A 17754-nucleotide genomic window follows, 5' to 3' on the forward strand; every position below is an offset into this window, starting at 1 on the left:
TGTTGGTTGAGTGAAATGAGATGGGCTGGATATTATCTTGTCAGGATAAATTAATGCTGGCTTTTTTTTATCACCTTATTGTCTATAAACCTAAGTTTTTTAGGTATATATTTTTTTCTTTTTTGAGACCTAACAACGAAGCTGCTTGTGTGAACTTTATTCAATCCTTCCTTAGAGTTTTTGCCATTCTCCAATCCACCAGAATTACCCAGTCTTTTTGAACTTCTCAGAGATTTCTCTTAAATAGTTCAGAGATGGCTGAAGCCTCAAATATTTCTGAGTGAAATTGATTTGTTGATTGGATTGTTGATTTATCTATTTGTTTACTTCCTTTATATTTTTATTTACATGTTCTTGTCTTCATAATTTGGGAGCATATAGTTAAGTATCTAGACTCAGGTTTTTTTTGTGTGACAGGAGTATTGGAAACATCAGCCTTATTCCTTTTCTCCTTCTTCTTTTGAGGTTTGCTTTTGCAGAAGACTTCTCTCTTTCACCTTTCTCTCATTTTTTTCCCTAATCTTCTCATTGGAATAACTTGAGATTCTTAACCAGTTCTTTTATGTTCCTTCTATTTCCCTGGTCGTTTCTCCTTTCTTTTGGAAGACAAAATACAGTCCCTGTTGTGTTCAGAAAGTTGACATAAACTGTATAATAAAAATCCTTCCTGCTGCCTGATCCATCCTGAGGGTGCATCTGCACATTGCTCCCATCAATACATAGACATGAATCTCAGGATGTTTGTGGAGCCTGGGGCTTGTGCTTGATTTTCAAGGTTAAAGAGGGAAAGAATGAGTCCCTGCAGTACAGCACCCCTGGTTGTGGTTCCCTTTATCTTTATGCAGTCATTCAAGGAGACATTAATTCCCTCTGGCTGGTGGGGCTGCAGACTTCAGAACCAGCAGAGGTGTTATTGATACAGAGGCAACACCTCCCCTTCCCTTGTCCTGCTCCTCTTGCACAATTTATTGCCCTTTTACAGCAAAATCCCAGTTCCACAGCACATCCCATTAATGCTCTAGTGCTGCTTCCATTACTGACCTTGTGCAAAAATTTCAGCCTCTTACAGCTGTTTGTCATTTTCATGACATTTACATATCACTACCTTAGATACTTAAGTGGAGGTTCCCTTTTTTCCTTTCCTATAATTCTGCTTTAATTTCCCAAGCAAATAGCTGACCTGAGAATTTCAGACTTTCATAATATCCCCTTTTTTTGCCCATCTCTGTGATTTTTTTCACTCTACCAGCCTAGCTTAGGGGTCCAATGTGAAGGATAGTTCTTCTCCTTAATAGCATTTTATTTTTCTCAAACCTCCTGGATTCTCCAGGGTTAGAAGCATCAGCAATTCTTTATCTGCCTCTCCTGCCCAATAGCCTGTCAAAAGCCTCAAGAGGGTTTCTGAATGCAGCTCCCAGATGAGTAATGGTGCTGAGGCTGGGTTTTAGGTATTTATTTGGAATCAAAGTATCTGTGTGTCAATATGTGATTCTGTGTAAGTCTCCTGAGAGGACACTGTCAGCACACTTGAGAATTCTGAGGTTTGTGCCCAGTTCTCAAAGTTAAAAATAATCCCAAACTTTCTGTAACACTTCTCAATGCCTCCTTCTCAGTCTTCAGCTGGATTATTTTCCCACTGCCTGCATTTTTCCTTGCATACTTTGCTTCTAATTAGAGATTCTTGGTACCAGTACTGAAAGGGAAAGAGCTCTCTTTTTGCCTCAAATCACACTCCATGACTTCGAGTACCCTCGAGTGTCTCTGCCACCTTCTTCATTGAGCTGAAGTGACTGCCAAGCTGAAAAGTCTCAGAATAAGATCCAAATGAAATGTCTGGTCACCATAATCACACGTGGGACTGAAATGAGAGTTCAGCCATAATGCAGTCTAAATGCTGGGTTCATGTGGGGTGATGCTTTTTATTTTGCAAACACTTGGTTGCATTAACTTGTGCTGATAGGAATTGAGCAGACTATTGCTGAGTAAGGTACTGTCTTCTCCTAATTATTCCTCTCTTTTCTAGATACTTCTGTTTCTGGGATAGACTACATCAATAGATTTTTTTTTTAAATCTAGCAACAGTATTTGGAAACATGAAGGAAGACATAAATAATAATAATAGTCAATAGAACTATAAGTCTTAGAACTTATTGCTATACTTAATATTCTTAAATATTTGCTTATTTCACTTAATGTTGCAATTGCCAATGTCCAAGAGAGATCTTACAGTATTTTATTGAAGAATTTGCATTATAAAAGCAAAATTCCTTCTAATTCTTTTATATTCACATATTGTATACTTAATATTTTCCTCACAGCCTTGACTGGAGAATACTTCCTTCATTTACTAAAGTTTTTTTTTGGTATGTATTCACATAGTTGTTTTGCTTTGCCTTGGGCTGTAGTTGTGTTTCCTTGATGGATGAATAGCTTTCTGTGTGGATAATTTGTATATCAGTTTGTAAAACATTTTCAGATCCTTTGGGAAGGAAAAGGTATTACACAAATCTTGGATAATGGATGCATGTATTACTGTACAACTGTCTGATGCCTTTCATTATGTAACATCTGCAGTGATGAGCAGGCTCTTAGCACAAAGTTCTGTGGCAGCCCCATTTCATATTGCAGTAACAGCATGGAAAAAAGCTCAGTTGTCCAGTTTTACACAAAACCTCTTCTCCTTCCCTTTTATGTAGTCATAAGTCTTGTGGGATGCTAAGATCTGCCCTATCCAGTGACTGCTAATCAGAATTAAGGGTAATGAACAGAGAACAAGCACTGCTGTTCTCCACTGTTTCCTCTCAGTGTTTTAAAGCATCCTAGAATTATGGTGGCCAGTGAAGTTGTCATTTATAAAACCCAAAGTGTGCAATGTTAGAAGATTTTTGTAATTTTCAGCATAATGTTAGTGCATGTAGTAATATCTCTGTTTCAAAGGAAAACAATTCTCGACAGAAATTTGGTGTTTAATCCCTGTCAGCATCATGAGGGTTGTTGGTTTACTTGTAGAGTGAATTGGAGCTGGATGGAAAATACTTCAGAGGAAAATCAGCCTACAAAAATGAATTTTGATCAAAAGAGTCAGAGGAATTATATTGACTTTTACAAGATTTTAGAATAGGAGAAGATAATAATTTCTACTGGTATTAGGATGTTTTCTCTCTGGCTCAAATGAATTTAAGCATTCAATCTGGGTGATTTTTAGTAGTAAGTGCCTAATCTGTAGAGGCTTGCTTCCTGCATCCCTCATGGTTAAATAAATATCTGCGACTCTGACAAGTCTTCCAGGAGCAGCAAGGTGATCTTGGATTCCTGAATAGGCCAATTGCATTTTTGTGAGCTGTGATTCAGGTCATAACCTGGGCCTGCATATTAATCTCAGTTCTTTATCAGTTGTTCACCACTGATAGGGGATCCTTAGGGAACCATTTGCTGTTAAAGAATATCCATGCAGATGAAGTTCTTTGAGGAACAGCTGTGTGACAACCATCAAGGAGAAAAAGAAATTAGCCTCTCATTTGTGGTTTTAACCATGAGGCTGCTCTAGTGATCTTTTTGCTTTTTCTAGACACATTTCTGATGTGTACCTATATTAATAGGTTAAAAGGAGAATTCTGAGTTCCCAGACCAGTCATTTGTTGACCAAATTTGAATTTATTTAATCTGTAAAATGTTGACAGATTTGAAAATATATGGTTACACAGTATTTCTGAATTCATATATTTTACTAGAAATATTCATTAGGAGTATTTTAAAGGTGTGAACCTTAATTTTTTTTAACTGTACAGGCTGGTCTTGACTACAAATTGTACTATTTTCTCCCTCAGTTTCAGGTGTGTCTTCTTAAGAGTTACAAAGTAAGCTGAAAGCTTTTACACACAAACTCTGCTGTAACAGATTACCATGGGTGAGAAGCTCTTAAAGTAACTTTTGCCCAGTTAAAGATACAGCACAATGGTCAGAGTATGGGAAATGCATGTTTCAAAATCTAAGATCTAGTCTTGCCTCTTCCCAGCCTATTCTATGATTTGTATGACTGCTTTCTTCAGTGAAAGTAGTGTTAGTGATAAGCATCAGTAGTATAATATAATATAATATAATATAATATAATATAATATAATATAATATAATATAATATAATATAATATAATATAATATAATAATTTATATTATAGCTTTTTCATGTTAGTGAACTGCTTGTGAGGTCTGGATCTTTTGCTGGAAGTTGCCATTAGGATTTAAACTCCATTAATACATTTGGATAGAGTTGGCCCATGGAGAATTTGGGAGCAGGTCAAGCCTGCCCTTTGAACTTTGAACTATTGCTAGAATATGCTGTTTGTTGGATAATGAGAGTTATTTTTGTCTGTACTTGGTCTTGTTCTCTGTACTTTCATTGACATATTTGCATGTGTATTTTAATAAGTCTTGTAACTTTCCTGCTGGAATATATTTGCATTTATTTGTATTAACTCAATGTTTGCATTGATTGTTTTATCTAAAACAAGACAAGGAGAGAAAAACATGAGTACAATTTATTCACAAAGAAAATGGCTTTTCACTGAAGCAGGTGTTAGAATGAAATGTGTTTCTAAATACAGAAGGTGCCTGGAATTTTCCCTCTATCAAAGAATTTCTTAAGAAGCAAAGTTCAAATATTCAGTTATTTAAAGTCATAATTTAAAAAGCACTCTGTGCAAAACCACAATCTGTCTGTTTTTCAGCTTTATGTGACTCAGAGTGGTTTTCTTCTGGAGGACTATCTTTAGTTTTTGCAAGCCCACAAATCCACTTCAAACACAAGTGAGGAACAATCATCTTAACTTTTCTTGGGTTTTGGTGACATTAGTTTGATTTTTAAATTCACCTTTATAATTTCAAGGATTTCTTTTAGCTTGGTTGCCAGAGCTTTAAAATGAATCAGAGATCCATAATCAGAGTTTATTCATAAGATTTGATTTGAAAAAGCTATCGACAAGCACTCAAGCCATGACCTTGCAGCTTTCATAAAGTCATCAGCTGGACTGCACAGAGGCTGTGGGAGATGTGATGAGAGTCTTTTCCCTTCAGTTTTAAGAGCCTGAGTGCTGAACATCTTGGCTAGATGTGATTGGCAGTCTTAATCTCAACTACAGAATGACAGAATGACAGAATAAGCTCAGTGGGGAGGGACCCACAAGGATGATGAAATCCATCTCCTGGCCCTTCATGAACCATCCCCAGGAGTCACAGTGTGTGCTCTAAGGGATTGAGGGGATTGTCTAAACTCTTCTTGGACTCTGCCTGACTTGGTGCTCTACCAATTGACTTGATCATAAAAAAAACCCAGACATTCTTTGTAGGAATGGCTCAGCTGGACATAAAGGGTGGCTTCTTATTTTTATGGGAATGATTTTAAATAGGAAGTATTTACACCTTCACTGCAATTGCACAGTAAAGAGAGCCATATAAAATATACAGAAAACAAAACTGATGCGGGTTTGTTCTTTGAAACTCCACCACTGGAGCAGCAGCAGAACCCAAAGCTGTCTGCCAGAGGAAGGGCCAGGACCTGCAATGTGCCAGTGTGCTCTTCTTTTTGGTGGCTGCTACTGAGCAGCATCTGCTGACACAGGGCAGTGAAGTCTCTTCATCACCAGGGCTTTATCATCACCAGGATTTCTGTCTGTCCTGCAGCTCCCAGCCCCTGTCCCAGGGCTCTGCAGGGATTAACACCTGGCACACCTGGGCAGCCTTTGGCACCTGGGCACCAACATCACCTGAAGGGTGACAGGCCAGGAGAGTGAAACCCCACCAGGGTTCCTTCAGGGACAAAAGGGACAATTGCCCTTGCATATGGCAGCCTGTGCTGTTTTCTTTTTGCACATATGTCTGGCCCCTTTACTTTTTAAACAGTTTCCTGGCTTTCTGTCCAAAATTTTTACTGCACATTAGTCTGCTGTGTCAACAGAACATATGTGTGGTTGAGTCATGGTGTGCTGCAAGCTGCAATGACTGGATAATGCTCTGATGGAGCTGATTTTCAGCTTATGTGGAAGATAAAATAATCATGTTGTGTTTTGACTCATGCACCCAAATCTCATGTGTGAAGATGGAGAAGTTACAAAGATAAAATTGCCATTGAAAGGTGGATTAATGTAAAAGAACAGATTCAGACCATAATTCTATGGCTTTCTGCAGCTATTTTAACCAAGGCTTAGGTGCTTTCCCCGGTGATACCATGAGGTGTTTGGGTGAAAATGGTACAAGGAGCACCATAAACACCATACAACTTAATTGCTTCACCCATATGGCAGCAGTTTTAGTACCAGGCTCCAGATTCAATGATATGTCCTATTAATGGATGAAAAATGTCTGTTCCTTTAAACAGCCCAGGCAAATGACTTTTAAGCAGTAATTTGCAAAAAAAGTCCTAAATAAAAATTGATGTGGGCATTAGTGAAAACTGGTGAATTTATTAAATATCACCAAAGCATCAATACTATAAACCAATGAACCAACATTCAGAATTATTGATGAAAGGTAAGAATGAGTGCTGTAAATAAGAGTATTAGCCTTGGTTTTAGGAAGCTTTATAAGAATCATTGTGTATATAGCCGATTCCCAAAGTCTTTCCCCAAAAATACTTTTTTTCCCCATAATTCTAATTTATTTATGAAAACCCAATCCAGCATGCACAACCTCTGTGAAGCTTGTGCTGCATATCTCAATCCATTAGAGTGATAAAACCTCACAGTGAATATATTGTTGATGAATAACCAAACTTCAGCTAAATGACTGCTGATGTCTTTTTCCTTCTTGATTAACAGTGGAACTCCATCACAATGGGTCTTATTGAAAACAAGCTGGGAGTAATCTTGATTGAAACATGCCTATTCAAACCCTAAATCATTAGAATTCTTCAGCTTTGATGAGGGCCCAATAATTAGCTGAGTAGCAATAGACCTGTGCCATAAACAGCATGAATCAGAACATGTCTGCTTCTAAGGCTTATTATTTGTATTACTGTAGCACCTAGAGGCCACAGGCAAAATCTGAGTCTCTCACATTGCTCAGAGCAAACAAGACCCCAGGTCCAACAGAATGCAGCCAAAATGAAGGCAATGAAGGCTGCTCTGTGGAAGTAAAGCAGGGCAATCGGCATGGGAGTGCACAGGATGCCACCTTTGCTGCCCTTTTTGCTTTTTCTTTGCATGGTGCAAATGTTAAAATAAAATGAGACAGCAGCAGAGGGCAAGGAAGTAAAGGGGCAGGGCTGAGAGCAGCTGGGATGAGAAATAATGAATTATAAGAGAGAAAATAGATATGTAAAAGGGAGATAAATAGACATGTAAGGAAAGAGATGGGGTCAATAGAAGCACAGGAACTCAGGATTCTGATGCTGATTCCTGAGCTGAGAGAAAGCAGCTGTGCAGTGAGAACAATCTTGTACTTGGGTCTCATGCAGGGGGCTGTGGTGGCCCTCAGTGTTTTGCTGGAGAGGGATCATAAAGTCAGCAACAAGAAGAGATTGAATCAGTTATTTTAGACAGTTCTCCTACTCCAGGCATCACCAATTGTACTCATATTTCTCCAGAGAGACATTTAGACAATAATCAAGATTATTTTCATTCTTTGGTAGCACTTTTTAAGCATTTGAACATAGTTTCCATATCAGCTCCCAGTTTTCTTTCCTTTAGACTAACCAATCCAGGTAATTTTCTGTTTTCCTTTAGAACATGCTCTTGCCACACTTCTGATTCTCCTGGCTACATGTCTGTGCTGCTGTGCACTCCCTGGCCTTGGCTCCTGTATTCAACAGCTGCCCTGCCAGCACTGGCAGGAGCAAATGAAAATGATGCTGGAAAAATAGTTTTGTGGATATTTTAGTTTTATTTAGATGATATTATTCTCTGCCAGATGAAACTGTCCTGGAAGACAGTGCTGGAAGCCCCTGTGAGTCAATCTAGGTGACATTCACTGCTCTCCTGCTGACAGGCTTGTTAGCCTGTTAAATAAAGAAATTAGGTTTGTTTGACGTGATAAACTCTTGACAAATTAATGGTGGCTATTAGTCATCATCTAGTTTTTGTCTAGATGCTTGCAAAGTTAATTTCCTTAGGGTTTTTTGTGCCTCTTGACTGGTGGAAGAGTCAACACAGCAATGGGTGATAGTGGAAGGTGGAAACACTCAGTTCTCTATTCTGTGGCTGCCTGGTGTGTAGTTCCTCAGTCCCATGTCATCTTCCTGTCCCTTTTAAACAACTCCCACCACAGGCTGAAATCTTAGATCTCTGTCACTGCTATTAATTATGCTCACCATCCAGTCAGAATCGACCTTTCTTGTAAGGTTTGATGAAAAATATATTAAAAATGATCAAAAGCTCCTCTCACTGTGTGCTGACAGCTTTCCTTCTACCTCTCAGCCTCCCGAGACCCAGGCTGACTGGGAATGCTGGGGCTCTCTCCTGCCAGCCACTTGTTCCCATCCCAGTGCTCCATCTCCTGCTTGGACACAGTCCTGTGTTCGGCATCCCCCTGAGTCATGGGGCTTGAAACCAGCCTGAATTACCAGGCAGCCCAGCCCAAGCCTGGGTGTTCCACCTGCCTGGGTTTGAGGTTCTTTTCTCTTACAAAGACTTGTGTTCACTATGTCTTGAGTCAGCATCTGTCTTTACAGTTCAGCTATTTATTTCTTGATGGTTAGAGTCAAATTGGAGATGGTCTCCTTCATTCATCCTTGCATAGAACACCTATTGAAGCTACCTGATGATATGGACACAGGATAAACTGGATCCCTATGGTCTTCCCTGATGTTCCCGTTTTTCCCAGTTCCCATATCAGGACCTCCTATGATGAGTTCAGCTGAAACGGTCCTTGGAACGCCTTTCAAAACCTTGGGCTTCCCAAGATGAGTGTCTTGGCGCAAACCAGGATTGTGGTGCCCCATGCCGAGCCTCCCAGTCCGGGGCTGGCAACATTCCTTCCAGCAGAGCCGGGGATGCGCCTTTGGCCGCTGGCTGCTGAAACGCCTGGCGGGGCTGGACAGCGGCGGGGCAGCTCCTGCCCTGCCGGCGAGTCCGGCGCTCCCTGGCACCAGAAGCGTTTCAGCAAGCGAGCAGCGTAGCCGGGCTCCTTCACCCTTTCCTCCCCTTTATCCCCTCTGGTGTTTCCAGCAGCAGCGGCGGGGTCGGTCCCGGCGGGGCGGTCGCGGGGCGGTCTCGGCGGCGCGGCCGCAGCCGGCAGCGACGCCCCCGTGGCGGGGGCGCGGATGGTCTCTCCCGGGCCGGCGGGAGCGGCTGTGACACCTGCTGGCGGCGGCGGGCCGGCCCACGCGGGCGGAGCGGGGGGAGCGGGGCGGGCGGGCGCAGCGTGCCCGCTCGGGGCGCTCCGCGGCCGCGGTGCCCGGCGCTGCTGCGCGGCCGCCCCCGGTGCGGGGCACGGCGGGGCCGGGCGCCCCCTGAGCTCCGGCGCGCCGGGCACTGCGGTAGCGGCGCTGCCGCGGCGGCGGCTCCGCGCCCCCCGCCCGTCCTCCTCTTTCTCCTCCTCCTCCTCCTCCTCCGCCGCGCCACTTCCAGGGGAGGCTGGTGTCATGCGGCTGGCGCCGAGGGAGGGGTGCCCGGGGCCGCAGCAGCAGTGAGAGGCGCCGCGCCGAGCCCCTGCGATGACAGCCATGAAGGAGCAGCCGGCGCACCCGGGCGGCAGGGGGAACCCGCCGCCGCCGCAGCCCGACCAGGTGCGACCCGCGGCGGGAGGCGCCGAGGGGCCGGGGATGGACTGGCATGGACGGGGAGGGGGCGGCCGCCGTCCCGGAGAAGTTGTGCGGAGCTGGAGAAAAGTGTGCGGGAGGGAGACGGGGGACACGGGCGCCCTCGGGGCGGTTCGGCCGGCGGTAACCGGGAGCCCCGCGGAGCTGCCTCGGGAATGCGCTGGGGCCGCCCGGAGGGGACCCAGCCCGGTCCGGACCCGCTTCGGGGCTGGGATGTCGTTGAGCAGCGGCTCCCGCAGGAGTTTGCGCTCCGCTTCCCCGCGAGTTGCGCCGGGGGAGCCGCTCGGTGCGGGGGATGCTGCCCCGGCCGCTGGAGCCGCGGTGGCACCGCGGGAGCGCCCGGGCTGGCCGGCGGTGCGGGGCGCTCCTCATCGCCGCCCGCTCCGCACGGAGCGGCCCCAAGGCCGGGGAGGTTTCCCGGGGGGATTCTGGCAGCGGCCGGGCGGCGGTCACGTCCCTTGGCCCGGCGGTGCCGCCCCGTGGGCCGGCGGGGCTGGGGCTGGCGGGATGCTCTCGGTACCGGTGTCTCTCGGCACCGGCTCGCCTCGAGTCTCGGGCGGCGTATGAGACATGGTACCGGCGAGCAGCCGAACTTGGATGTCATCCTCACAAAATTGAAGTTTTCATCACCAGATCACTGCGCCCGATGCTCCCGGGCGGCGGGATCGAAGGCACCGGGAGGGATGGGGCTTTGCCCGGGGGAGCCGCCGGTAGCCGGGGCGGGCGGGGGTCGAGCCGGAGCATCTCTCCTGCCCTCGGTACCGGCGGGAGAGCCCCTCGGCAGCGCTCAGCTCTCCCTCTCCCCCAGGAAAATACGCCAACTCCAGCAGAGGGGTTTTTGCACATCATCACATTGTCCGTGCGCGCCGCTTTTGGTTCGGAACTCCGGCTCGCTGAACGGGCTGGCAGGACGTGGGCAGCTGCATTTCACGTTTTCATTCTTTGTCACATCCATCCAAAGCTGAGCTTTCCTTCAGCACACTGGCATTGGGTGAAAAGCGCCAGCAGTGGAAGCTGCTGGGCTCAGATCTGCTTTAGCCAGCCCCGGTACCCAGTCCTGCAGGCACAGCCAGGCTGCACGCTCAGATCTGAGGACTCTGTCCAGAATCACTGAACCCATTCTTTTAAATAAATTTATGCTCTGCTCCCTGCTCAAAAATGTATGCACTATGGCACATTTTCGTGTAATGCTGGTAAAATAATCCATTTGATCCTTCTTGAATAAATTAATTGCCTAAGTTACATGATCTGAAATAGATGGGTAACTTCCTCCAGTGCTTAAATAGTAGAATTTATGGAAAAGTGAAGATCATTTTAAATAGGCTCAGAGGTTCATGGAGCTCATAAATTTCAAGGACATTGTTTTGCTTTAGAGGGATACTGCTATTAGATGTAATAAAAAGTACTTGAACTTAACCAATCTCTATTTCTTTATATTCAGTTCAGAGGTGTTGAATTGGCAATTGTTGTTGGAGGTGGAAATCTTTTCAAAGCAGGATTAATATTGTATGAAAAAAATACCAGTTTGACTCCTTTTTTAGGTTGTAATGAGGAACAGCAGTAAGATATCAATTTAAAGCACACTAAATATTAAGAGTTTAATCCTAAATATAGAAATATGACTGCCTGAGTGCTCTGGAGTTTCAGCCTCTCTCAGTGGTGGATGTGGCAGCCACTGGTTTGTCTGTGGGCCTGGCTGAATGAAGTGTAGGTGGGAAGTGCTGTATATTTGGATTGCATTTTTCAGACCAAGTTTGCTTTTCTTGATTAGAGTTGATGTTGAATCAGCTTTGGTTGCCTGTTGTCTTAAGTGCCAGGGACATTATGGCATGCAAAATGTTGCTTTTAGTGGATAGCAAGTCTTTCTATGGGTTGAATGCCCACCATAAGCACAGAGGTGTGAATCCTGCAGTGGGCTCTGTGCAGAATGAGGCCAGGATTGTGGATGTCCATCCATGCCCCTCTGCAGCAGCCAAGATCCATGGGACACGCTCAGCCCTGGGCAGGGCTGGACCAGAGGCTGTGTCTGACTTCAGGTTTGTGCTGGAAACCATCCTTGGTGCAGCACTGGGATGTGGCTGTGATCCTGACAAAGAATATTACAGTTTCAAAGCTTTTTGTTGGCTTTTCAGGGTTGCAGTGCAGAGTTGGTGCTGTGGTGAGCATGGGGGGAAGAAGCAAAGGGGTTCAAAAGTTCACTCTGCTCTTCCACACCCCTCAGCATTCTCATGGGCTTGCTCATATGGACAATGCATCTTTCTTGGGGCCTTCAATAAATCCGTGTGTACTCACATTTCACATTGTGTGTTAGTGAGCTCGTGTGAATTTTTAGTGTCTCTGCATTTGACACCTGGAGTTTATTGACCTATTTATAACAAGGAGGTGTCTGCTCTGAGAAGGGTTTCCTGAGGCAGCACAACCAGCACTTCTTTTCTGGTGGAGAAGTAGAAAGTCCTAGAAAAAATAAGGAGTTGTACCAAGATCTTCTAAGTGTAAATCTCTTCCTTGATCCCAAAGACTTTTCTGAGAGCAGTCATACCAAAGGGGAAGCATTTCTGGTAAATGTATAGGCTTGTGACCCAAGATGGGATTTCAGATCACAGCAGGCTAGTTTAAATAAAACTTGGATTGACTGACTGAAGCATCCACAGCCATCACCTTATGAATAATTGGATACAATTTCATATCCAACACTTCCTCTCATAGTACTTTTAGACCAAGGCTCCCCTGGGACAAGGCATCCAATAACAACTTCCATTAACAGTGCTAATGATGTTTTGGCATTGGGTTTGATAAATTAGCCAGATTTATTTTCACCTCGCTGCTGAATGATGAGTCATATTTATTGCAAAAATTACAGTTTTACATTCAGGTGATATATCTGCAGAAAGGAAAATAGCTGTAAATTATCTGTATTTCTGGAATGCTCTATCCAAGTGCTCAGTGCTGTGACAGAAGTTAATGTGGCTCCTTCAGTTCCCCTTAGAGGACAAAAATGAGTGTTTTTCATCTTGTAGCTCTTAAGAACTGTCTTGGGGTCTTGGACAATTATGTTTAGTGATCTTTTTTAGAAGGCACAACAGTTTGGTAGTCAGTGGACACAACATATTTGAAAAATATAATGTACCTGAATGACTTGCTAGGTGATGAATGTTTCTGTCTTTGCAGATGAAAAACTGAGATAATTCCTCTAGGTATTACCTTTGTGAGGCTTCAGTCTGTTTACAAGAAGCCAGATGATCTGCACCACCTGGTGCTGCTTGCTGTTCTTTGTGTGTGCAGAAGACAGACCTTTGAAATTTATAATTTTCTCCTGAGCCTCTTTTACTCTCTCAACCTGATGTCTTTTTAAAATTGATTTTAAAGCAGAAAAAAGTGGTGTTTTTTGTTGTTGTTTATTTGGTTTTGTTTTGATTTTGGGGTTTTGTTTGGTTTTTTTGTTTTGTTTGTTTTGTTTTGTTTTTTTACAGATTTTTTACTGTATATAATTTTAGAATCTACTACATTATTTTTCTTTAAAACAGGCAAAGTCAAATCAGATGTGTTGTACTAAATTGGGACATTATTTGGTAAGCATTTAAATTACATGTTTAGTGAAAAACCAAGGACAACTGACTACTGTTTTATTGACTGTCTTGATTTCAGGAGTTGACTTTTTCTGTCTCAGGACCAGTTTTGGTGGTCACCAGACAAGTGGCACATTCTAAAAGTACATCTGAATAAAAGACAATTATCTGCATTTTTTTTTCTCAGTCCCTAAAGCCAAAATAATTTGGTTTTTTATGTCTTTCTTCATTGCTTTTTGTCTTTTCCCAAAACTGGACTGATCTTGTAGTGGAAGAAACACTGATGGATGGCTGTGTCTGTCCAGAGCAATATTCACCTTAATGAGATTTTATCATGATGATTCACCTTACTATGATTTTATCAAGGTGAAAGGGCTCTCCCTTGCCCCAGTAGGGTCAGTTTGAGCTTGGTGGGTCAGGAGGAAACTTGAACTCTTAATCACATACACACAACAGTTCCAGTCCTGGAAAGATTCAATCAGGTGGCCAAATTCATGTCTCCTCCTCCTGCTTGTGTGCAGAGCTGGCTTCAGGCTGAAATAAGAAATTCAGTTGTAGTGAATAATCCAAAGTGACTTTGCATTTTTCCTGCTTACCAGCCTGGTGGAACTTTTACCTTGCTTTGTTGTGGTGCTTTACCCAACTTTCTGCTTTCAACAAGGTTCAACACCATGTCATATGCAGTAGGTAAGAAAAGACAGTAGTAGTGGTAAAATAAGGTTACATTATTATGCCCTGAATATTTCATAAAGAGTTATTTTTTGAATATTAACATAAACTTTTAAACTCTTGTCACTACATCCTACAGAGGCCCCACTGTATCTTTGCTGGATCCAGAAGGGGGATGACAGGCTTGCAGTATCTGTTGACTGTGTGACCAGCTTCACAAGAAGCTCATAGGAAAATGTGTTACCTGTGGTGGTTTGTAATGTTGCTCAGGATTCAGATTCTAGAGGAAGGCACAGATGTGTCATCTTTCAGATAGTACATGTGGCCTTTACTCCCTTTCTCTTTGCCTGTGACTGTTTCCATGTAGTTCAGCCGTGTACTGATGCTGGTGATTGGCACAAAAAGCCTGAAGCTTGTCTTCCACCTTCACTGCAGTTCTTGTCTTCTGCTCTGAGCTCCACGGGGCAGGGGTGAGCAGGATCTGGTTTTGGTGAGATGTTCCTGATTGGTAATTGAGGAGCATCATTGTCTGTGACACCTGGTACCTGCTCTGAGTGTGTGCACAATCTCAAGGAGCTTGAGCCACACAAGTGTTTCAGTGTCTGCAGAGCACATGTGTAGTTATGATATTTTCTGAAAAATCCCTTTGCCAGGGTTTTTCTCCTGAGAAGCTGAGAAACCTCAGAGGAGAAGAAAAACAAAATAGTTATCTGCTGCTGTGGAATGCAACAAGTGCATCTTTGATTCTGGGAGTCAGGAGCTTTTATTACCATTCCATTCCTTTCCTTTCAAGCCTTCTGATGAAATCCTTTCTTCTATTCTTTTAGTATAGTTTTAATATAATATATATATATATCATCAAATAGTACATCAGCCTTCTGAAACAGGGAGTCAAGATTTTCATCTCTTCCCTCATCCTGGGACCCCTGTGAACACCACTACACACATGGGGGTATTTCTCTGTACCCCTCAAATTCACAAGTGATGAGTGTCCAACAAGGGTCAGAAACTCACTTTCCTAATGCAGAAAACTTCACCAAGACCCTTCCAGTCCTTTATCCAGCCTCTGCCCTGGGGCACAAACACAAATTATCTCTTCTGATGGACACAGGGCAGGGTGGTCATGCTGATGCTCTCTTGCTCGTGGTACCCTCCCCTCATGGTTCCCATGCCTTTTTGCAGTGTGCCTTGCTTGCAGAACAGCATGTGGGGACCTGGGCAGCGTCATACAGCACCTGAATTTCCTGCATGCAGAGCCCTCTGCTTGCAGGTGGATTAAAGGGATTACCTAATGCAGTAAATCAAAAACTGTAAAACAGAGCAATCTTTTTGGCTCTTCTGTGTTAGAAAGAATTACAGGCATGCTGTAGGTTACATAGTAGCCTCAGATATTTGAACATACCTATTGTATTAGCTATTTTTAGAAACCCTGTGTTTTTTTCCAGCATCTTCCAATTGAAAGTATTGCTTCTGGCAAACTATTTTGACAATTAACAAGAGGGAGGAACTCTTTAAGCTGATGCCGAATTTTGCCCCAAAAGGCAAGAATAACTGCCTAAGAGACTCTATTTAAGTCAGCATAGACAGGAGGTATTTTATTACGACGCGTCGGAGAAATCACAAAAGGGGTTTCTGAATATCTCATGACAGAAGCAGGCTTTTATACAGTTTTGGGTGCAGGGTTACATCATATCACATACATAATCATGTCTTTGCATGCATATTCATAAGAGGCGTGGTGTGGGCGGAGACATCCCTTTTGAGGATCTTTTTGGTGGCCGTTCCGGTTGCCTTCATCATTGGCAGGGGTCTCCTGATGAGTCTTCCTCTTTAAACCTTTGAACTCCTATCCTAATATGGTCAATTCCCGGTGTACTTGGCTTGGTCCCCATGGCTTGGCAAGGCTCTTAGGGTCAGTTTGACATTGTTGGCTCTGAACATGCTTAGCTCGTCAATTCCCCTATCCCTATCTCTCTTTCCTGTTTGCCCTGCTTACCAAACTTCAAACAGAAGAATCCACCAGGATTGCTTTTGGATTAATGAGTAACCTGGCGCACAGCATCATCAGCAATTCCTGAATGTGGATGGGGCGAACCCCCGTGAGACCACCCGCCGGTGATATGGGATATGGCTCCAGCGTTAGGGGTCGCGTGATTAGCTAACCGTGGAATGGGACAGGACTGTTTAGGATTGATTTTCAGTTCGTGGCTCTGCCTAAGCATTTTGATCAATAATGCCCTATAAGTACCACTGAAAACAAAATTATGTTCTTGTGCAGTAGCAAGATACATAGGTTGCAAAATGCTGATTGGAAAGGCAGTTTGGGGCTTCAAAGCAAACAGTGATGCTGTTTCATGTTATTCTCAAAATTGAAACCCATCATTTTAGCACTTTTTAATAACTTGGAGGCATTTGGATATCATATGCATATGTTAGTGGCACACAAATGTGACCACAGACTCTCTTTCCGTGGTGATAGTAAATAATGCAATAAATGATCCCTAGAGGGGGTATCATTGTTGTTGTGTTTCGTTGTGTTGTTTTGGCTTTTTTTTTTTTATAACTAATAGAATTTTGAAATTTTTCTGACCTATGGAAGGACTTGTAGGTGTGCAAATTTGCATTTCACATATTTTACTTTCTTTAGCATTGCATCTCAAGACACAGGTAGTCTCACCTGCTGCCACGTCTGCCTGTGTCCTGCCAGCAGGTACCTGTAACTTGTTGGCACTGTCTTTGTGAGTCTTACAGGACCTGTGTCATATTTCAAGTGCATGCATTAGTCACAAAATCTCAGATGTTTCAAACTCTGTCCCTTTCCACTTTAATCATGCACTTCTTTTCCACTTCACTCAGCTGCATCGAATGATGTCTGTGAATATATGATAGTAAAAAGAACAATGCTGATGGTGACTGATGATGATAAATTACTGTATTTATCCATTAGGAAGGACATTGGATGACCTACAGATCTGAGGCTGAAGCTAAGAGACCTTTTCTTAATCTTTCTTAACACTGCTGGCAACAGCCACATAACTTATTATGTGTTATTTATGTAGAGAATCTGTAAATAGTTTTGACCGGTTCCAAGATAAAATAGATAAGATAAAACCCCTCTGGCGTTTGGAGGATATTGCCTAAGAAAATCAATTAGGGAGTATTAAACAATGTTATAATTTAAGGAAAATAATGATTCTATAAAAGCTTTTGGGGGCATATTTTAGACTGCCTGGGGCAGTATTTGCAATTTGCAGTTCCTTTAGGGAGGAAAGAAAAGCATTTTGTAGCTTTCCAAAAAAACAAAGCAGGCCAATATTGAAGTTTTATTTTTGAGAATATGGAGAGAATTCCAATTGCCAATGGGAAAACTTGCTTGAAGTGCTGGGCAAGTGCAAGAAAGTAAATCAAACACTGTCAGTGTGAGTGATCATTCATCCCCAGTGTTTGTTCTCTCTGCCCCTGGCAGTGCAGAGACTGCTGACCTCCTTTCCCCCTTCTCCATCCTAAGGCTTCAGAGCCTGGCTAAATCAAAGCATTTAAGATATATTGGGGGAGTTCTTCAGAACAAGGATTTGAGCATAAGCCCACCTAATTATGAATGATGGTGTGCTGCAGTTTTGAGTCTTAAGGAAGAGCTGCTCAAATCAGTGGTCTAATAACAATTCTAAATAAAATGTAATTGCTCTAAAAGTTCGGTGACTTAAGTCAGTGCAGTTCCAGAAGAGTCCCTTGGCCTGCAGGATGTTGCAGTTGGGTAAGCATGTGATAGCA

General features: G+C 43.4%; 1 protein-coding gene across 3 annotated transcripts in view; it reads left to right on the forward strand.

Moving 5' to 3' along the window:
• Positions 1-17754, forward strand: part of DPP10 (dipeptidyl peptidase like 10) — a 433982-nt gene that overhangs the window by 181381 nt on the left and 234847 nt on the right. The window contains exon 1 of one of the 3 annotated variants that reach the window (XM_064717807.1): positions 9388-9715. The exons of the other annotated variants lie outside the window; for them this stretch is intronic. Coding sequence (XP_064573877.1) covers positions 9644-9715 — 72 coding nt within the window. The 5' untranslated portion in view covers positions 9388-9643. Of the gene's footprint in view, positions 1-9387; positions 9716-17754 lie in introns of those variants that run through there. 3 annotated transcript variants of the gene reach the window in all.

This window comes from Zonotrichia leucophrys, chromosome 7, assembly GCF_028769735.1.
Source record: "Zonotrichia leucophrys gambelii isolate GWCS_2022_RI chromosome 7, RI_Zleu_2.0, whole genome shotgun sequence".
Taxonomy (NCBI): Eukaryota; Metazoa; Chordata; class Aves; order Passeriformes; family Passerellidae; genus Zonotrichia; species Zonotrichia leucophrys.